Genomic DNA, 21,927 nt, shown 5'->3' with positions numbered 1-21,927 from the left:
CACACACACACACACACACACAAAGACACACACACACACACACAAAGACACACACACACACGCACGTGCTGGAGCTTGTCAACATTGAAATACAGTATGCAGAGTTTTGCGGACCTGGCAGAGCAGATTGTGCAGGCAGTTGACTTCTGTCTGCAGGTCTTGGGTCTGCACCATCAATTGGCTGCACACGGCCTGGGCCTCCCTCTTGTGGTCCAGTGTGAAGACCAGCTAGACCCGGACGCACGTTAGCACACAAAAGCAGCACAATTGCCCTAAAACTAAGCAAAGTTATGAAAGGCATATTCTTCCCAGCTTTATTTGTACAAACATGTTTGAAAGCGCAGTAAATAATCTTTCTGATATGAACTAATTGGAACTCTTTTACGCCATGTGGGGAAACTCAATATTTACATTTTAAGGGGAAGTCAAGTCCAAAAAAGTTCTTGACAACAATAGGTTTGTTCTATGTGCCCCGATTGGTAAACAAGGAACTCTTATTTATTTACTGTTTGTGAAATATTTTTGCCTGGTCTGTTGCTCTTGCTCTCTCCCAATTTGTGTTTAAATGTGTATAGTTTTACAAGTATATAGTTTTTTAAGGACCCTAAAAAATGTAAATGTGCCATAAATGCTTCACTAGGCCGCATTTAAATTGAACGTTTCTCACTCACGGATTTTCTTTTATTACAAGGGTGGCTGTAACGTAATCCCTGCAACCAAGAGTGGATTACTGTTTTGTGTCCTGGATCGCCATGTTCTCGTGAAACCGATTCAATGACTCAGGCGCGCCGAATGAAGCGGCCCAGCATGCAGTGTACCTTGGAGACCTGCAGGGGGAGACGGCGGACGGTGTCTTGAATGGTTTCCGTCAGCCCGAAGCATTGCCGCTTCACCTTGAGCAGGAAGGTAAGCAGCTCCTCACTCCTAAAGAACATTAAAAAAAAAAATAGATAAGCATAATCGTTAAGTTAAATTTTCCTTTGATGGATACAAATGAGTGTTGGGATCGAAAAATGTCGAGCACCTCAGCAAACAGGTGGCGGGGCCGTTCTCCCGCCCAGCGAACACGCTCCTCAGACGATAAGTGATTCGTATTCATCCAGCGACATAACTCGACAGAGCGGATTATTGATCGTTGTTATTTCAGCGCCACATCTGCCTCGGAGGAGGCGCACTCTGTCAGAGTGAGCAGTGTAAACAGTGTCAGGCGGCCGAGCCTCCCTTCTCGCTGCTCCTAGTTTGTCTAGCGCGGCGATGACAGCGCGCCCGCACAAAAATATCTGATGTTATGTTTCGGCTTTGTTGTTTTACGCTGGGGGGAAAAAAAATGTGTGAGCCTGCCTGTCAATCTTTCTTCTTCGTCTTTTTTTAAAAATGCTATCGCATCGAAATCGGACGGTCCCTGTTTTAGATGCTTTACAAGTCCGATTTCTCTTCCTTAATATTTCATTTTATGAAAAAAACTTTTTTTTTTTTAGTCTGTATCATCTGCATGCTTCCTCCAACACACCGGATTCAAGTGATCAAGACATCAGCAAGCTCCTCAGAAGCCTGATCACGAACCTGACTAAAAGTTTTTTTTTAAAAAACTACATAAAAGTGTTTTAGGTATTCTAAAATATTTTCAAAACTTTCAGGGTTTTTTTTTCATTTTTAAAAAGCATTTTCCTACATTTTACCCCCAATTGATGTATTTTTAAAAACGATTCCACATTTAATCAACTTTAGTTTTTTTCCCCTAATTTCAAACGTTATATTTTATTTTCACACATTCTCGTTTTAGTTTTGTGAACACCTTTAAGGATAATGAATGAAATCAATCAAGTTTTACAAATTGTTAGAAAACGTTTTTTAAGTTTGTTACATTCGTAGCAGCATTGTGCATTTTCAGACCTTTAAATAGATACTTCATCTTTGAAATTCCAATTTGAGACTTCAGATCCATGAACACCTTGTGAATTGTGTTGAGCCAGTCTTCATTTGTTTGCTTGTTGTCTTTCTTTGCTTTTCTGAGTATTCTGTCCGCATTGACTGCTCTTAAAATACAATTGGATGGCATGCAACAAAGGTGATCCTGACAAGCCTCCATCAATTGATGAAAAGTACTCCGGTTACTAAATTCACATTTCATATTAGACGCGCCGTCGTCGTTTGCCGTTATTTGCGTTCCCAAAGCTGTCAACGTGCTTTCGGCTCACTGAATACGAGTGCGTTTGCTCGGTTGCTAAGTGGCGGGGCGGCCTTGTCCTGGTCAAGCCTTGCGCCATCCTTCTGCCTCCTGACGTCTGCCCGCTGAGCCTTCACGGAGCGATGGGGTGCGCCGAGACGACTCTGCCGCGAGCCCTTGTCGCCTCTCGCCTTACAAATCATTACGGCTCCACTTAAACCATTACTGAAGGTTGAGATGAGCGCAGATGAGAATGAGAGATGCTCACAGGTGTGATGGACAACTTCCAGTGGGGGAGGAACGTCGCAGTCTCAAGGGCAGAAGACTGGCTCGATGCTAGAAATATAGTGTTCGCCCAGGATAGGGATGGAGCACTGCAGCCAAAAATTACATTTGGGGGGTAATTGACACCCCTCAAAAAAAGTTTCAAATTGCCTATCGGTAACTTAAAATGGTGGCAAAGTAGTATTTTGGATAGAGACGGGACAATGGCCTTTCAAAATGAATTCTGCCCCCTTCACTTCACCAAGCGCCACAAGAGTTTTTCAGTGAAAAATTGAGTTGTTTTTTTTTTTAACACGAGCAAATGAATGAATTTGCAAGTCGTGAATGAATTTGGCGTGAGGTGTTTGATGATGAAGGCATGATACAAACCCGCTGTCAGTCACTCCGAGTTGCTCCATTGTGTCCAAGTCCAACTTGTCCAAGTGCATCTGCTGCACAGCGCTCAGAACCTTCTGCTGGTCCGCTGCTTCGGTGATTCCAACCTTTGAGCAGAAATACAGGATCATATCATAAAATGAACCTTCTTTTATCTTATTTGCATCGCTTTAGGCATACGTGCACAAGCCTTTCACAAACCTATCAAAGCTCACTTTTCGTGAGCGCTCTCAGTTTCTCATAATTTGACCCTCTGGTTTACCAAAATAAGGTACCTCCCTTCACAGGCTCTACTAATTCCTTTTATAACATTTTTTTTTTTTTAATTGTTCTTAAATTTTATTAAAGCAGGTCGCGACGACACACGATTTATCTCCTTTCGTTGTAGCTAAATAAGGTAGTCAAAATAAAAATCATGGGTCATGCTTGTTTGATTTGTGGCTCTGTCCCTTTCGGTGTTGTAGACGCTTGTTATGCTTTTCATCGACGCAACGTTTTAAATTCCCCAAAAGGCGCTCAAACATCAGGTGAGGCTCACTGGCGTGGATCACAAGTCGTACGTGCGCATGCGCAGCATCACCCGCCCTCATCCTCATGTGCAGAGGCAGTGGTTGCAGTCACCCCGTACCTTCGCCAGGTCCTCCTCCTGCATAGTCAGCAGCTCGCCCCAGGTGATGTCTTTCTCCTGCAAAGGCACACGGGCATGACTTGAGCGGCCTGAGCAGATGCGCCCGCATGGGTAACGCCAGCATCTGTCAAACTGAGCCCGTTCCATCAACCGTGCTAGTAAGAAATATGTAAACTGCACAGCTCATTACATGAAAATGTCATAGCTCCTCACGTCTGCTACTGTAACATCTCACCTGTGGAGCGAAAAAAAAAAAAAAGACTGCGTGCGATCATTTATCAATAGGGTGACATCGGGGAGATGTGGGAAGGCCACGCGGGCGTGGATATTTTCACACAAGAATTTGGTTCAGGTATTTTAGAGGAAAATCTTTTTTTTTTTTTTGGATGGGGAGGGGTCTCATAAAAGCGAAACTTTTTTTGCCACCATCATACGTGTAGGAATGATATCAAACATGATACACAAATGATTTTAAACATGTGTGTAGTAAAGATTTGAACCCTTTCATGCACCCTGTAACCTGATAACATGATAAGCTGTCCGCTGTCGTCACCGCTATCCCTCAAAGGGTTCAACAATGTTCATGTAGATCTTATATCAAGCACGGTGCAAATGTGGAGCTGATGTTACACAGCGTATGTCGGAATGATTTTTTTAAAAATTTTACTGCACATGTGTAATAATTTCAAAGCATGTCCAAGTACCTTTTGTAATGATTTTGAAGTAGTTCACAGAGTAACCCCTTTAAAATAAACTTTCCGTGTTGGAACGATTTTAAACATATGCGTGTTAGAATTATTAAGAAGCACGTATATCTAAAAAAAAAAAAAAAAATCGCTCAAACACTATTTTTGGGAGTATGTAAATGATTGATTATAAACCCAATGTGTAAAAAAGGAATGATTTTTTTTTTTTTTAACCCCAATGCTAGGAAGGAAAAGGACAAATAACATCGCCTTGACATACATGCATGACGTCAATGTGGTAGTCCAGATCCAAGCCGCGAAGCAGGAGCTCCAGGTCATCCAGCTTGGGTACACTTGGGGGGGGGACACTGTGATTTGTATGGATTGTTTTCATTTTGAACAGGCTAAAACATTGATCCCTGCAGTTGTTCAAAGAATTCAGCAGAGGGCAACAGACGCAAAGTTTTACAAGTTTTACCTCAGAGGTAACGTTCAAGACGGCACCGGCATTTCTTCACCTTTTCCATCTATCTTGTCTATTTTCATGTCAAGGTTGTGTTCCACATCTTTTACCTTTCTGCAAAAGATGCGGGCTGAGGGTTGGCCTTGACGATCGTGGGAAGGGTTTCCTCCGTGGAGTTGAAAGGGAGCACAGGATCACTGTTCAATGTGGAGGACAGGATTCTGGAGATCTGCACGGTATTCGGGAAAAAGAACCCACAACATGGGCACGTACAGACAGCTGGGTTTTTAAATGTACCCACTTTACAGCGATATGCAAAGTATTGACTGAATAGATGCATATATAGATATAGAACAGCGCTGACATATTTGAAAGCGCATTTATGTTGAATCTTCTGTTGCATATATGCAATTATGAATTTTTTTTTCCCCTCCATTTTCGATGCGTTTTTATAGTCCTTTCACGCACTTGCGTGTGTGAAAGGAGAGCGGATGCTCTTTTCGGCCATTTATTGAATGCCGGCCGATAAGTCAACTATATCAACAGAACAGAAGGTAGTGACGAAAGCTACCTAGTGTGGGTATTAGTCATATCCGCTTTATGGACAGTCAAAGTTGAAGGTACCTGTGCGTGCTTTAGAAGCAGAGCCAGCTGGGCGGGGCTCTTTCCCGCCTTGGTGGCGATGCTGCTGTCGGCTCCCAGCTGGAGGAGCTTCAGCACGGCCTTCTCTCGGCCGTGGTGAACGGCCACCGACAGGGCCTGAAATAATGCCCCTCGGTTATTCATGCACGCACGCGCGTAGAGGTGTCGCCGCGGCAACGTCACATACGGTGTATCCGTTGGCGTCCTGCATATCGAGGTTGGCTCCGTGGGACGCCAGCAGGTTCAGGACTGTGCAGTAATTGGCTCTGGCGGCCAACATTAGGCATGTCACTTGAGACCTTCAAAAAAAAAAAAAAGAGAGAGAGAGAAAAATTAAGAGACTGGGGTTTGATGGTCCCATATGACATTTTTTTAACTTGCAACACCTTCACAATCCCAAACAAAGTCGGCGCACTACCTCTCCCCCACCAACACACCCTTCAAAAATAAGACGTTTTGATCGCAACGTGGCAAGTGGCCGCCATCTGTGGAATTTTGTTCAAAACATGAAATGAAAACTTCAAAGCCCGCTAAAATCCTCCAGAACAAATTCTAGAAGAAAAAAACCCAGCCGATGACCAAAGTACATGACCACTTCTGCTGCTCTTCTCATGAATAATATTTAGATAATATTCTATTTAAATAGAGTTTGTAGCGTGATTGACGCTCGGGAAAAATCTCTAACTTCGATGCATCAACATGGAGAACCCCTCGGCATTTCGGCCTCTCAGGTTGCGGAGGAAACAAAAGGGTTCGGACATATGTGAAGAAATAATGACATGATATTGTTTTACTCTTATTTGACTGCGTTTTTGGACCGATTTTCTATTGGCGGCATCACACAGTGGGGAATTTTCCTGACACATAATACCTCATTTCTCCAGAACCCAATCATCAGAGTTTCTAAATTCTTGTTTCGTTGTACTCACGACAATCAGACTATTTGACTTACTGTCATTTTCGGGAACCGCTGTCATGTTGCTAATTTAATGGCACGTCATCAAAATGGGTCATCTGGATCCGTTCACAAACAATGACGAAAACTCACTTGTTTTATAAATCTTTACTTTTGTTATCCTGCCAAGTCAGGCTGACAATGTCAGTCATCGCAAACCTTTTTTTGGCACATCGAGAGGCCCCTGGGGGACAATGAGGATCAAGTCAAGACAATTCCCCATTCAATAACTGCGATTGCCCTTGGCGCGGGCGGAGAGAAACACTGTACATCAATCACTTTTTTTTTTTTTTTTATCTGTCGCACGTCCGAGGCGAGCTTACTGTTGACTTGCGGCGGTGATTTAGTGAGCGGTCTGGGAAAGAATCGGCGCTGGTCAAACAGCGTGACGGCAAACAGTCATATTAATCACTGCCAAGTGGACAAAAGTTAATGTTTTATGTCAATCCACGCGCATTCCACGCCACTTCACCACGGTGCACTTCCTCTTTGAGTAGTGGGAACGGGACGGGTGGCATCGTTCATTTCTACTGTCGGCGTGACAGCCCTGGCAAGGTCTTTCTCATACCGCTTCTGTGTGAGCGTTCCAATCACCGGGACCGTACGTCACTCTTATCTGTGCAGCTGTCCAACCATAAAAAAAGGTCAGATGAGATTTAAGGTCTAAATCGCGATTAGCAGAGTAGACGTCACCATTTCAATCGGCAAGCTGAACCCTCATGTTCTGTCACAGGTCAGATTGACCCGTGTTTTAAAAGGCGTGTGTGTTTTAAAACCAGCAATATCCTAATTCAGAGCAAAATAGCAGTCTCGCACCCATTGGGGCCGCCGTGCATGTTCACATGTGCGTAGCAGCTCAAAGCCACTTCCGCTCGACAGTTGAGTAAATGTGAGCGCATGTGAACAATTGGGAGTCCACATCGTGTTTGTTGAGAGTGTGTTTGTTTACACTGAAGGGGAGGCAAAGGCAGCTGGTGCTCATTTTTGGTTTGACGCTCCGACGTAAGCGAGGGGGGGGGGGCCGTTTGATGGCATCCACCACATCAACGTACGCTCTTCTTTGCGCCGTGGGGGGGGGGGTTTGTCGGCACTCAAATATTTGCTTTCAGACGGAACTGATCACTTCGCTGGCACTGGTAGAGCAACAGTGTTGTTAGCCTGTAAGCTAAACAGGAGATGCGTCGTCACTTTGACACGAGTTACACGGACACTGTTTGATTTGCGCACGGCGTAATCTTAAATATCCAACTCATTTAACAGAAAAACAAGGTTTTTTTTTTTTTCATATTGGCGTGAGATGACTGCACACGGCGTCTGATAATCCCCATCTGCTTCCGACGGACAACTACACAGCTGTTGGACTTGAGCTCGCATGTATAAAACCACCACACAAACACAGACGTTAACACTCTGCAGACAACCAGCAGGAGGAATTCAACTTCCTTGTAGACGTCCGACTCACCTGTCCGCCATGTTGGGATCGGCATTCCTGGATAGCAGAAGCTCCACACAGCGAGCGATTTTGTCCTCCTTTGCCGACGCAGTGCAGCAGGCCATCAGCACCGTCCAGCCATCTACAAAAAGAAAAATCGCATTTGCTCACATCCAAATTAACGACGATGAATAGGGGCTTCCTACCTTGATAATCGTTGACACCTGACGCCTTGATGGTCGTCCCCTTTTAGCCTATCCGTCTAATATACATGCTTCAAATTTGATAGCGATCGGATAAAGTCACTTGGGAAGTTGGGAGAATTCTCATTTTTGAAGAACCCCTAAAAGAAGCCCAAAGTGACCATAAAATGGCCGCTTCAAAACAAAATCGCATACTTCCGATATTATTTCAGATTGAATTTCACTAGATTAGCATCTTTTTACACTAAACGACGCCTGGAGTTGTTCATACGTTGATAAGAGCGAGCCGAGGGCCCCAGCACTGAGGTCAATTCCAATTTTGGCCTGGCAATGTGGTTGTGTGTGTATTTGTGTTTGGGCTTCTCCATCTGCATGTGTGTTACTGTGTCTTTGTTGTTTATATATTCTTTGCGTGGGCGCACACCAGACGAGCCCAGCTTGTGTGTGCATAAATAAATGCTGATCCAGAGATTTTGCTGAGCGGGAATGGCAGCAGTGTGGCGACCGGGATATGTCGTTCATGCGTTCATTCGTGGACTTCCTTGGGGGGGGGGAGCTCACTGGAGCATTTAATTGTTTACTTCACCTTCCCCCCAACGCCAACGTCGTGATATTCTCCTGGACTCAATTGAACTTTTGATGGAATTCCAGTACAAGCTCGAGAATGTAACTGGGTCCCATGATAGTAGCATGGTTAGCATTTTGGCTAACAGAAGCATAGCGTAGTTTTATTGGAGCTTCTTACCTTGGAACACACAAAAAAGGTGTGTCAGGTTATTTTTGAAAGTTTGGTTTGGGAAATGAAGGAATAAAAGGACTCTTTGGACAAAAGTGTAGCTCAATCCATTTTGTTTTGTTTTGGAAATGGTACAGCAAAAGGGGCCTTCCATAGTTTGAAACATTTCCATCTGACCCCACCCCGCATCAATATGCTTTCACAGCACTATTGCTTTTATTTTGAAATCTACCACTGAGCTGCTCCCTGATTTTGCTCTCATTCCCTCTGACTTGAATGGACCAACTTTTTATGACCAAAGGACTTTTGATTTCGATGTCGAGTGATCGGCGTGTTGAATCTGCTTGTGATGTTTGACGTGAAGGAGCACTGAGTAAAGATATAGGCCTTCCCGACATGGAAGAGTTGTTCCGGCGTGCTTTTTTTTTTTTTTCAGCAGACAGACCTTGACACATCATACGCATTGGATGATGAGGTGGTGCCTGAACGAAAAACAACTCGCAAGGATCAGAGGTGTGGTGTTTCTGCAACATTTCCTCTTTGGCGTCATCGCTGTTAAGTAATGTCAGATGAACGATGTTGATGTTGCGGCTGGACTGCGCTGCTGTGTTGTTCTTGTCGTAAACTGAAAGAAGGCATCTCATCTTGTGCACAAGTAGAGGTCAGAAAATAAATGAAAGCAACATTTGACTACTATGAATGAGGAGTTGGCGAGAATTTTGAAATTAAAAAATGGGACAATCTAGTACGTTGGCATTGTTTTTGAAAAGCCCAAGGTTATTTTTCTTTTCAAAACAATACCACTTTAGTCCAGAAAGATAACTTTTATTCTCCTAAATTCTATTTTTTTTCCTCACAAGACTTTTTTTTCTCCAAAAGTACAGCTGTTTTCACTAGATTACTACTTTGTTCTGAAAGAAAATCATCATTACTCACTACTTTGGTATGATTACAAAATTGCTAATTATTGTCAATAAATATGTCCTTGTGCCACTTTATGAGCAGTTAAAATCTAACTGTACATGTACTGTAAAGACACACTGCTTGCTTTGTGTCTTAGTGGAAGTGAAAAGATTCTACATGATCCAGAAGTAATTGTTCACATGGGGTACCTTTTTTGAAGTTGGCATTGGCTCCTCGGTCCAGAAGCACTTTGGCAACATCGTGGTCCGCCAGACTGACAGCACACATCAGTGGGGTGTGGTCAAAGGTCAGGCTGCTGTCCACATTCATCCCTGTGCATAACATCAATACATTTACTCCTCCTACTTACTGTACTGTACACAAACACATTTAATTGGTGTTTTGGGAATGAAAAGGTTCTTACCATCGTCCAGCAGCTGTTCAATGGCAGCAACGTTGCCTTCTCTGATGGCTGTTTTTAGCAAATAGACTTTACCGCCAGTGTCAGCCACGGCGTTATCGGCTTTCTGTCACAATAACAGTTTCACCAGTTATATACAGCACACAGGAAATTTAAATGTCAGCCTGTCATTTTGGGCTTCCATCCTACCTGTCTTTTAATCACGTCCCGGTGTCACTCCACAGTCCCGGGGACAGTGAACGGCAAAATGTCAATAAGCGCTTAACTAATTTCAACTGTCTCAAACTGTCTACCAGCAGAGGTTGGGTGGTGTACTGAGTATAAAACGTTGCAGACTAGGCATGTTTAAAATCGATTTTTTTTTTTTTTTTTTTTTTTTACAAATCAGCTTTCTAGCAGGTAAAATGATCCAAACCACAGCTTTCAATTAATTTATTGTTTTAGTTTGCCATGTCTTACATGGGAATTTGTGCATTCCTGTTTTCTATTTTTGTCTGAAATTCAAGCTGATTAAAATAAACAATATTAAAAAGTGACGCAATGAATACATTTACACAATACTTGTGAACATATTTTTTTCACCGAATACTTTGACTCAAGTAATTATTTGGAGACTCGAGTCATTTTCTAAACTGAGGCAACAGTACTTTTACTTGAGTACAATTATTGGATACTCTATCCACCTCAGACGACAGCTATAATATAGTTCATGATATTCTCATAGTTTCATTCATTCAGCTGTTAGACACTCCGCGAAGCCCTTGATTTTGTGATGGATAACGTGTAAGCATTTCACTCAGTTAATTTTCTCCAACACCGAACGAGCAACGCCAGCTGTCGAGCTGCGCTAGCCAGGCAGCAACAAGTTCTTTGTATTGCTAATGGCGGCAAACCTGCTACTTCCGGTAGCTACGATCAGCGAGACTTGCATTTCTCCTGTTCGCAAATCGAACTTACCTGAATATCGAAACACTTTTTATCAGGGGGGCGATCCATGAACCATTCGCCGCTGCTGGTGTCGCTCTCGTATCCAGCTGCGAAGGAGAGATCTTTCAAGTCGTCCATGTCGACTCTCTGCAATGGTGACCAAGCCGTAAGTTAGAATGGCAATTAACAGGCTAGGTGGCGCCAACAACGTACAGGTACAACTTCGACTCCTTTTAACACATTTTTTTATTTATTTACGTTTTCCTTGTATATTACTATTTACAACGTTAATATACATTTCTTGGCAGTGGGATTTACTTCATTGAGTGTTTCTTACTGATAATCAAAAGTTCTTACACTCTTTAAATAGAAATACAGACCCCCTCTAAAAGACTGATAAGTAGTACAAACCTACTTAGGTAAAACGAAACATGTACTGACTATTCGCACAAAAGTAAATATTGACCCAATGGGAAAAATGCACAGAAAGTAGCCATACAAATATTAAAAAGTACAGTTTCCATTATTTGTCCCTTTTTGAGAGGCATTCACACGCAATGAGAACTGAACAATACACTCACTCTCGTACAGTACAATCCTGTGTGAGCACAAAATTTCCACCAGAGGTCACTGTTTCCTCCACTACGAACTTCAAAGCAAAGGACAAACCCCGCCGGTAGCATGCCATTCAAACCAAATTTCTTCCAACTTGCTGTTTGTAGCCATTGTTAGTTTTGATTTTCTACGGCCACAAATCCGTGTCACAAATAGACAGAGATGCATGTCAGCGCGAGTTCCCTACTGCTTTGCAAAAGAATTGGACCAAAGCAACCTAAACACACCTAAAGCACTGATAAGACGACTTCACCGCACCGTCCCCACTTTATCGGTGTTCCCCTGTGGAATGTTTTTTTATCCTCCCTCACCTGAAACTGTGCGTGATATGAAACTGAGTTTTTTTTTAAGAAGTTCCCAAAGATTACTGCACATCGTGGAACTGTTTCTAGAATGATAGGAGGAGTGGGGTGTGGTGAAATGGATAGACCGCACATGTGGAGCACTTTTTCGAGGCTGAAAGCAGTGGATTAAAAAAAAAAAAAAAAGGTTATTCATATACACGATTTAAAATAAAAAGTTATGCTTTAATAATTAGTTCCTGGGTCAAACTGTAACACTCCTTTATGTTTTACAACCACCGCATGAATTAACATTGGTATAGTTTTGATGCAGTTTTCTCTCTTTCAACTAGTTCAAATCAATTGATCGAAAAAGTCCAAAATTTGTCATTGGATGTATTTACTTTTTTTCCACAGAATTTATTAATTTACTTTCATATTTTAGTTACATTGGTAAAATATAGCATTTTGGTTGTTTTAGCCTTGTTTTGTGTATTTTTATTTTTGTATTTACTGGGAGTTCCAAATAGACAAATTAATTACACTAACAGTTCAAATACATTTACTTTTGAATGCAGTTTTTTTTAATCGCTAATAGTGTGTGTGTGTGTGTGTGTGTGTGTGTGTGTGTGTGTGTGTGTGTGCGTGCGTGCGTGCGTGCGTGCGTGCGTGCGTGCGTGCGTGCGTGGTAGTGTGTTGTCCGTGGTTGGCTCTTGAAGATGACGCGAGCGTGTGCGCCTTGCGCGCGCACATAAAAGATGACCCGAGCTTCCATGCGCGCTCACAAGCCTCCAGACAGCCAATTGGTCACCCCGTGGAGGCTGCACTCTCATCGGACTCTTTGCGGTGGGTCGTCACGTCGAGCCGCTACACTTTTTCTTGGTGATCCTGGACGCTGGAAACTGGTTTTCGGGGTTGGGGGCGAGGGTGGGGGTGTCAGGTATTTGGTCTGCGCGTGCGCGTGGCGGACGCCGAAAAGTGGGGGTTCACAAATGAAAGTCGGGGGCGCGCTCGCCTCGCTCTCAGGTGCACACGACGCAGCTGAGGATGCAGAAGTCACCCGTGGAAGATGCCAATTTCCTCTCCAGGTTCTTCTTCTGGTACGTTCCACGATTCGCGTGCGTGCGCGTTGACTCGCTCCTGTCACGTTGTTAATGCTGGATTACAGAGTTGGTCCATGTACTCAAATACTCCACTTGTGTAAAAGTACAGATACTTGTGTTCTGCTAACAGTAGAATTACTGGTTAAACGCCTGTACTTATGAAGTAAAAGTTAAAAATGGCAGACTTTGAAATGTAGTTACAGGTAAGTAGGCCCCAAAAGTGGAAATAAATGTTTACTGTCAGTTCTATACAAACATTTTGATTTTGATAACTGAAACTTTTCCCGACACACAAAATAGTTTCCCTTATTCATTAGCTTGTTTCGTTATACTAAGAATGTAAAAAAAAATAAATGAAAAGGGTGGTTTAACTTTTATGCTCCCGAAACAACTTTTTTTTTTCCGCACACCTAAACCGACCAACAAAAAAGCGAATGCCACCAACTGAAAAAATACACCTGCATGTGTTTTGTTTTATTTTTCTGGTTACACACACTTTTCTTGAATGCCACAAGTCGGTAGTTTTTCAAACAAGCCGTTTTTCGCCACGTATCATTCTTGGTATCCACAAGAGCAAACAGGCTTAAATATGGTTGTGAATGGGGAATATCTTGCTTCTCCTAGTCATTGTTTATGCTCTCTGTTTCATGGTCCTCCATATCATCTGTCCATGTTTTTTAATGCCTTATACAATCCCAAGAGCTCACTTCATCAATCAATCAACCGTGGTTGAGTTCAACCTATTTGTCTTTTTTATGTCAAAAGTAAACAGCTGTATTTTGACAAAGTATAAACAATACCCTTTTTTTTTCAAATGTATGGAAACCTAAAAAAATCTGTAAGTACAAGAACAAAGAATTTGTACCCGCTTACTTCCCACCTCTGTATTTTTTGATTGGAAAAAAAATATATTTTTTTTAGGCTGGAGAACATTTTGTAACATTTGTTGTCAACAGACAGGAGATGTTTCCAAACATATTCGATGTTTCAATTGGACCGCTGGGCCAGGTTATTCTTAGATTAGGTTAAAAAATAAATAAAATGTCTATGTCGAATAGATACATTCATTCTCATTAGAATAGTATACTAATCGTTTCGATGTAATTACTCAAAATTCACAATTTTGAATGAGCTACAAGTAAATTAATACAATAATTAAATAACATCCTATTTGAATTTTAAAAAAATCCTTATTTTTAATTGTAGCATTCAGAAAAATATTTGTTATAAATGAGCAATTATTAAAAAAAAAATAGATTCACAATAAAAATGTATGAGTAAAATTAGTTTAAAAAATATGCTCCATGTAAAATGTATTTTTATTTAATTATTAGCTTTGCTAATCTTTTTCCATTTTATTATTTACAATAAATCTATTAATCCTAAAGCTTCTTCTCTTCACCGTCCTGTTACGTTTGTTTCATGGGTCAATGTGACCCCCTGCTTGCTCAACAAGCACAAATTATACTGTTGGGACATTCATAAAATAGAAAGCAGTAAGGCCAACACAATAAGTTTGATCCCCAAAGTTTTGTACAGAAGTAAAATGTATATTTTTATGGGTCAATTTGACCCATTGCATGTTAAATCCAAAGTTGAGAGGCCATCGAGGTCGAGTGCAATGTGAGGTGGGCGGCGGCCAGAGACGGGGACCATGGGACTTAGACTACGGTCTTCAACTGGAAAACTGGAGTGTGCACTGCAGGTCAAAGATGAGATCCTTTCCCTCAGAGAACGGGCGACATACTCGCTCATCAGAGTCGAGCCGCTGCTCCTCTGCGTTGAGAGGAGTCAAATGAGGTGGCTGAGGCATTTCATCAGGATGCCTCCTCGATGCCACCCTGGCACACTCGCAGGTCCTTTGACTTTTGTCATTATCTGATGTCGTGACATTCCCTGATGTGGCTTTTTTTTTTTGTGTGTGTTGACTCAGGTGGACGTCTCCGCTGCTCAGGAAGGGCTTCAAGAAGAAGTTGGACCTCACTGACGTTTATAAAGCCCCTTCATACGATCTCGCTGGGAACCTCTCCGAGCGGCTCGAAAGGTATAAGGACACCCGAACGGCCTTTTTGACAATTTCCATCCACATTTGTGCCCCTCATTTTAACTCAAAAACAAAGCCTTTTTTGAATCATTTTTCGCCCCTGTGAACTTAAAGCCCAAAGTATCTTTTTGAGTTTTGATTTTTGTTCCCACGTTGCGTCCTTTTCTCCGTCTTTTACAGTGGCAGGACGTCTTGCCTGCTTCCCTCGGCGGTCACTTCAAATACGGGTTGGCATTTGAATGTGCCCGGATATAAGCTGAAGCTGTGTGTGCCAAACAAACACACTTTTTTTTTTGGTCTTTTTTATGTCCAATATACTTTGCTTTCTAATGCTCTAATTCAAGTGGCTATGCTAGGCGTCATTTTCAGAGATCCTTCAAAAACAAACTGGTAGTCGGTTCAAGAGTACCACTTAGGATATTTGGAAAAATTGAACCAGCCACTTTCAATTAGTATGATAAGATTCCACTAGAAAGGTCAATTATCAGTAGACCCACGAAAAAAAGTCTCAAGAATCCCAACTCGAAAAGACACAGGAAGTCTAACATTTTAGTTTGAAGTCCTCATTTTGTGGTTCCTTATTTGGGGGGGGGCCTAAATGCACAACCCAATGCGTGAGGGAAAAAATTAAACACTCCTCATCCCTATCCCTGATGTGAAAATGCAAAACATGAAAAAGTTCACGTGCCAATGAAAGCCAAACTCGCAGGTCAGCTCCTCAAGGTCAAATCATGACTGAATCAAAAACATTTGGATGAGTTTTAACATTGCGGAGAAGGGCGCTTGCATAAAAAGGACCACAGTGTGTCCTTGACTCCCTGACACATCAAGCGGCCTCGTGCCAACAAGTGCTAAAGAGTCGACCTTTTAAAAAAAAAAAAAAGTGCAACCGCTGAGTGATTGGCTTCATTATTTTGAGCCAGGAACGCAGTAAAAAGACTTCTGGGAACGTGAACTTTATCTTCTATTAAAAGCTGCACATCACTCGGTCAGGTCGAGAAAAACACTTGATGAAAGAGCTGCAAGGCAGGGACAAATCGTAAGTCGGACAGGAAATGAAAAGGCAAGAAAATGTGGAGTTGGTTTGGAGCGATGCCTGCCTGCTCTTCTGCAATGACTGAAAACACAAAATACATAAAAATGTGTCTTTGTCCTTTTTTTTTTTTATTGCCTAACGTAGTCTTTTTGTTTGCAAGGCAGGTGCTTTAATAGATAAATGTGTCAACATTGGTGTTCGATAAGTTGGCAAAAATCATTTTAATGATTAATGTGGCACAAAGATGTATACATATTTAATGTGTACATACAATCTAGCATTTCCCCAGCCTGATATAGCCTTTTTTTTTTTTTAAGAGAGAGCAAATATTGTGTTTTCATGGCAGAATAACGGACACATGTTTGACACTACCACTTTTCTGGCCAAGTAGATCATTTTGAGACAATATATAGCATTCTCGGGTTAGCAAGTCTAGCATTTATGTAGTCAACCGTGTGCGCAAACCATATGCTTCTTTCGCTAAATGTACAATTTTGTGGCAACGATAGTATTGTTGGAAGACGTTTATATGCCGAGTTTATCCTTGAGCTTCTCACTGAGGTGAAGTCTCGCCAGACTTCGACTCAAAGAGGTCGGTTTGGGACATCTCGCTCCAACTCCTCATTGTTGCACTTTTGTAGCGCTCCACTGTAGTCGTCCTTCTTCCTGGCAGTATAAATCCATCCGAACCCTTTTGTGCTCCTCCTTTTAATCGCTCTTGTTGTCCACGCTGACGTCCTTCAGTCGTCTTTTCACGCTGTCACTCAGCATGTCAGTCTGTTGCGAAATGAGCTCCGCAGAACAAAGATGCTTCTTGGACTTTTTTTTTTTTTTTTTTTTCCGGGCTCTGTCTGCTTGTGGGAAGCTAATACAAGTGTGATGTCACAAGGATAACACAGCCAGCGCTAATGAAGGCAGGGATTTTTGTCACGTTTGAGCAAAGTTCCAAGGGTCAAAAACCAAGTGTGTTCTTTTGTCGTCTGACATTTTCTGACGCCAAAAATATTTGGGTAAAGTTCCTCGTCTGATTGAATCATGTTCTGTAAATAATTGTCAACTGGGGTCGTGATAATGTGTGATCACATGTGTTGTTGTTTTGGCCCATGCAGAGAATGGGACAGAGAGGTGGTCTCGGCCAAGAAAAAGCCCAGTCTGATGCGAGCATTGGCACGATGCTTCCTCTGCCCCTTTGCCTTTTTTGGGGTCCTCCTCTACCTCGGGGTAAGCCCTCATTTTCTCATCCGCTTATACTCGCGAGGATCCCGGGCGTGCTGGAGCCTGTCCCAGCTGTTTTCGGGCAGTAGGCGGGGGACACCCTGAACCGGTTGCCAGCCAATCGCAGGGCACACAGAGACGAACAACCATCCGCGGTCACACTCACACCTCGGGACAATTTAGAGCGTTCAATCAGCCCTGCCATGCATGTGTTTGGAATGTGGGAGGAAACCGGAGTACCCGGAGAAAACCCACGCAGGCCCGGGGGAGAACATGCAAACTCCAAATAGGAACGCCAGTGCTGGAATCAAACCCTGCCCCTCTGCACTGTGAGGCTGACCTGCTAACCAGTCGTCCGCCGCGCAACAAGGTTTCATTTTTCAATAACAATCCCCCCACCGAGTTTCCCCGCGCCTGACTTGGAAGCTTGGCTGCGTCAATTTCAGACGACTCGGTAACGTAATCATGTCAAAGTCAAATGCTAAGCAGAGCTGCGGTGTTACCAAATAGTGACACATACTTGAATGTTCTGCGAAGGTGTCAAGGCGTGGTTTAGGGCAGTATTTGCGTTTGCCTCTGGTGTATACTGTATGCGCCACATGCACTGATCTGCTACACTAATTGACAAACCACTTTACCAATTGAACGAGTGAAAAGCAATAAAAATGATACATTGAGTTAGCTTGACTTCACACTCCGGGCGAGTTGTTGCCTCCCACCTCAATGGAAACCCTCAGCTCATCGCCAGTCGTCATGGTAACCGTATTCAGCATTCGCCTTGCAGTCGAGGGGGACAGGGATAGCAGAGTGGCCCCTCAAAACATGTTTAAATCTTTATCCTTTGTGTCTTTGACCAAAGAATGTCACAGACACCTGGGGACTCTCAAAAATTGTAGGGGGAAAAAAAGTACACCCGCAATTTGCCTTCTTTAAAGCAGTTATCGGACCACATGTCCCTTAGAGATACACATTGTATTATATCCTTTTTTTTTCTTTAAAATTGGAAACCACTTACAGGTGGCTGTGACATTCTTCGCTCAAACTACACCAGGGCTCAAGATTTATCGCCAACTTTTCAACCTATTTTGCTTTTTTTTTTTATCCTGACGGAAGTCCGCCTATTTTGAGATACTGCTGGGCCAATGACAAGTACGGTTTTCATTCCCATGACAACCGGGCTTGGAGCTCAGGGGGGGTATAACAAGGCGCATACGGCTTCCATTTGGCATAGCAGAAGCCACAGTGTAGGGAAAAATAACATGCGCCCGTAAAGGCAATAAAAGCGTATAAACTTGACCACAATAGCATTTCATCTCACAGAGGCAGCACTTCATCAACAAGCTGCAGAATTGCACTTTGTCAATTAGCATGCAAGCGCTCGGAGACGAAATTTATGGTTGGGGAAACAATGGCCTAAAATTGAACAAAGTAAAGTAAAAACTTTCTCATTTGGCATCAACGCCCAATAAATGATCGTTTTAGGGTTTCTGAATAATAGTAGAAGTTGAAATAAAACCTTTGACACCTTCAGCCTGGCCCGCACACGTGCGTACACGTCACGGCCAACACGACACAAGAAAAATGTCAAGCATGTGGCGACGTCGTGTCGAGAAGGATTTGGTGATGAATGGCGCTTGAATCCATTTGTTCTCCTCTGAACGTCTTCTCCCCCCTTCATAGGAGGCCTCAAAGACTGTGCAGCCTCAGCTCCTGGGCCGCATCATCGCCTCCTTCGACCCCTTCCACGCGCCGGAGCGCAGCCAGGGCTACTTCCTGGCGCTTGGCCTCTGCCTGCTCTTCACTGCACGTTTCCTGCTTCTGCAGCCGGCCATCTTTGGCCTGCATCACCTGGGCATGCAGATTCGCATCGCCCTCTTCAGCCTCATCTACAAGAAGGTGAGGCCGGCGTGCTTGGTCGGAGGTCCTTTGACAAGGGTGTCTCCTAATTTGAACCTTTTTGTCGCGTTTTATTTTGTGCAGACACTGAAGTTGTCTAGTCGGGTCTTGGATAAAATTAGCACAAGTCAGCTTGTGAGTCTGATGTCGGCCCACCTCAACAAGTTGGACGAGGTGAGCACACCGCTGTGAAGACACAAAGCATCAATGCACACTTAATGACTTTTAATGGGAATATGATATGCTACACATCCCAAAAGTTGTGGAGGGGAGATTTTGTTGTTGTTTTTTTTTTTGGGGCGCATGGTGGACCAAACCAGTATTGAAGGAGTTCAGTTTGTTAGGCTTCGCAAAAAAGTTACGAAGGAGGGTTCGGGTGGGCGACTCTTGGCATGGGTCCGTCAGTGCGCTGCAGACGTTTGATAATAAACAAGCACAATGGCACAGCTATTGTGCGTCAAAGATGTCAAAGCCCACATCTGCCGATGATGCGACAACATAGCTGCAGGGTTGAAGGCAGAGATGTCTCGGCCACACGTTGAATGTGGAAGCACCCTGATACTCGCTGCCATACAATTAGCACCTGCCTACAATGTGGCATTTTGAGGGATTTTGTGTGTGTGGGGTGGGGTGGGGGTTACAAACCTGGTCATGCTCCTATGGGAAAGACCAGGGTTATTTTTAATTTTTCACACCAATGCTGCACTTGGGACTTCGAGGAAGGTTCGGGTTCATGAATTTCTTTGTATGTTTGCTTGTTTGACTCTTACACAGTCGACTGTACAGATACTGAAAATGATACTGGTACTGATACTGACAATAATGACTGAAACACCAAATGCCAAAGTATTCATTTTTTTCAGAACATTTGTCATTGATTTATGTTTTGACCCTGCATAGACTTTTTTTTTTCATATTTATGATTTTTTTTTTTTTTATGATGTGGGTTCTCATCAAATATCTACCTTGACAGAATATCAAATCATCACGAATGCATTTCAGCTTCAAAACTCCGCAAAGTGAAATTGCCAATTTGTTTCTCAATATATGATACATATTTGAGGATAATTCCTGAAAAACGTGTCGTGTGCATTACATAGTACTGAATTGTGGATATAGCATTCAGTCAGCTGTTTTGCATCACTTGAGTTCATCAACCATTTTTGCCATTGAATAGAAGATGATTTTTAAAGAATGAATTCATTTCATAAATGACATCATTGGTGATGTGTGTGTGTGTGTGTTTGTGTGTGTGTGTGTGTGTGTGTGTGTGTGTGTGTGTGTGTGTGTGTGTGTGTTTGTAGAGCCTTGGCCTGGCGCACTTTGTGTGGATCACGCCCCTGCAGTGCATCCTGTGCGTGGGTTTGATCTGGGAACTGATCGAGGTGAACGGCTTCTGCGCTCTGGCAGCTCTCACGCTGCTCGGCATCGTCCAGGCCTGCCTCGCGCAGAAGATGGGACCTCACCGGTGGGACAAAACAACACCGCAGGATCACATTGCACAAGTCGTCTTTGTATTGGTTCCTGTTTTTATGGCCCTCCCGGTGAAGATAGGATGTCCACTTAGGACATCCTATCTTGTCCATCTCTCTTTTACTTGTTCTGAAATGGAAAACGTTTATTTATTTTTTTTTTTTATTGAGCGTTTGTTATGCATTCCACTTGTTTTAACGGCATGTTTAGTCCGAGTTTGGCGAGCCTACCATGCGCCAGGAGGCCATCGCGGACTGTACATATTTTCTCCCGCTGACTGACACTCAAAAATCGGCCTGTTGTTCGATTTGAATTGGATGATCGAGTGGGTGCCGTTGGAACGTCCGGCTGCACACAAAGCAACACTCTGCCTTCCACCGTGGCAGTTTTGGTTGAGCAGACAGCTCGTGTGACGCCTTTTTTTTTTCCAGTATAAAGAAATGCTACACGCACAATAAATATCATGAACACTTCCTTTGAACTATTGGACCGTATTGCCGTTTTGCGATCCTGCCTGTCACGATTCCTGTTTATGTGTGTGCGCTCGATTTGTTTGAAAGGGTGAAGCGAGCGGGGATGACCAACCGTCGTCTGGCGCTCACTTCGGAGATCGTGGAGACCATCCACTCAGTGAAGGCGTACGGCTGGGAGGAGGTGATGGAGACCATCATCAAGAATATCCGACAGTAAGCAAGCAAACCACAGATGCATAAAGATTTCATTTGTTCCAAGTTACTCCTCACACACCTGACAGCATTAATAGGTGGAGTTTACTTTTCTATTTTTTGCATGTGCCGTCATATTTTCATTTGGTTATGGCAAGTTTTATATTATACTACACCTTCTATACTAAAAATCGTATTGTATTTAATTTTGTTTTATTTTATTTCAAATGTAAAACAAAAAACACAAAGCATGAAAAAAAATAACTTTCGCTGACTCGACACTGTAAAAAATGATCACGTTTGATTGGCAATTTCTGAAGGCGGCGTTGTCTAGCGATGTAAATATAAGTAATACATTTTAAAAGCTGATTATATCAAAAGGTAAAATCGGCTCCAGTGTGCATCAGTCGTCTTAAATGATCACGATGGCCTCATCGCTCAACCAATTACCATCACGAGATGAAAACTCGACACGATTATGTTTATGACACCATCATTTGCATCGTGTCATATAATCTGAAATGCGCAAGACCAAGCACATTTTATTTTATTGTATTTATTTTATTGTAATATATTTTGAATGGAATACATTTTTTTTAATGACAAAAACAACAAGACCATTCCACGCTGTAAAAAAAAACAATGTATGTGATTTCGCCTAGCAAAACTCATGATCACAAAAGTTTCTCCAAGAATTTCCTCTTGCCTGCATCGATTGTCCTAAACCACAGGTGTCAAAGTCAAGGCCCGGGGGCCACATCTGGCCCGCCATATCC

The 21,927-nt window shown here is 42.9% G+C and overlaps 2 protein-coding genes and 1 long non-coding RNA gene across 4 annotated transcripts in view; 2 read left to right on the top strand and 1 right to left on the bottom strand.

The window, feature by feature from the left end:
* The window catches only part of asz1 (ankyrin repeat, SAM and basic leucine zipper domain containing 1), a 15,215-nt gene extending 3,842 nt beyond the window's left edge, over positions 1–11,373 (bottom strand). The window contains exons 1-13 of one of the 2 annotated variants that reach the window (XM_019894712.1): positions 11,339–11,373; positions 10,854–10,970; positions 9,900–10,002; positions 9,685–9,807; positions 7,664–7,775; positions 5,434–5,545; positions 5,229–5,363; positions 4,715–4,833; positions 4,431–4,494; positions 3,456–3,509; positions 2,822–2,934; positions 819–924; positions 115–228 (exon numbers count right to left, since the gene is read on the bottom strand). In XM_019894712.1, the coding sequence (XP_019750271.1) occupies positions 115–228; positions 819–924; positions 2,822–2,934; positions 3,456–3,509; positions 4,431–4,494; positions 4,715–4,833; positions 5,229–5,363; positions 5,434–5,545; positions 7,664–7,775; positions 9,685–9,807; positions 9,900–10,002; positions 10,854–10,970; positions 11,339–11,371 (1,305 nt within the window). In that variant the 5' untranslated portion in view covers positions 11,372–11,373. Of the gene's footprint in view, positions 1–114; positions 229–818; positions 925–2,821; positions 2,935–3,455; positions 3,513–4,421; positions 4,495–4,714; positions 4,834–5,228; positions 5,364–5,433; positions 5,546–7,663; positions 7,776–9,684; positions 9,808–9,899; positions 10,003–10,853; positions 10,971–11,338 lie in introns of both variants that reach the window. The other variant, XM_019894711.1, reaches the window with a different exon arrangement.
* On the top strand, positions 4,752–9,706 carry LOC109530818 (uncharacterized). Its single transcript, XR_002171069.1, has 3 exons — positions 4,752–4,840; positions 9,009–9,233; positions 9,633–9,706. It is a non-coding gene; the product is annotated as an uncharacterized LOC109530818 (long non-coding RNA).
* A 1,053-nt stretch (positions 11,374–12,426) lies between the features above and the next one.
* Positions 12,427–21,176, top strand: LOC109530831 (cystic fibrosis transmembrane conductance regulator-like). The gene is made up of 7 exons (XM_019894730.1): positions 12,427–12,819; positions 14,756–14,866; positions 17,012–17,123; positions 18,798–19,013; positions 19,098–19,187; positions 20,318–20,481; positions 21,047–21,176. The coding sequence occupies exons 1-7, from the start codon at positions 12,767–12,769 to the stop codon at positions 21,174–21,176; spliced, it is 876 nt and encodes a 291-aa protein (XP_019750289.1). The 5' UTR covers positions 12,427–12,766.
* The last annotated feature ends 751 nt before the right edge of the window (positions 21,177–21,927 follow it).

Source organism: Hippocampus comes, unplaced genomic scaffold, assembly GCF_001891065.2.
Source record: "Hippocampus comes isolate QL1 unplaced genomic scaffold, H_comes_QL1_v1.1 scaffold319, whole genome shotgun sequence".
Classification (NCBI taxonomy): domain Eukaryota; kingdom Metazoa; phylum Chordata; class Actinopteri; order Syngnathiformes; family Syngnathidae; genus Hippocampus; species Hippocampus comes.
Note: the sequence above shows the minus strand (reverse complement) of the source record. Positions and strands in the feature narration are given on the sequence as shown.

Bases quoted from the DNA above. Each gene is read 5' to 3' on its own strand.
- LOC109530831 (XM_019894730.1), top strand. From the start codon at position 12,767: ATGCAGAAGTCACCCGTGGAAGATGCCAATTTCCTCTCCAGGTTCTTC. The intron at 14,867-17,011 runs GTATAAGGACAC...TGGCCCATGCAG, and splicing joins CTCTCCGAGCGGCTCGAAAG to AGAATGGGACAGAGAGGTGG. The intron at 17,124-18,797 runs GTAAGCCCTCAT...CCCCCTTCATAG, and splicing joins GGGTCCTCCTCTACCTCGGG to GAGGCCTCAAAGACTGTGCA.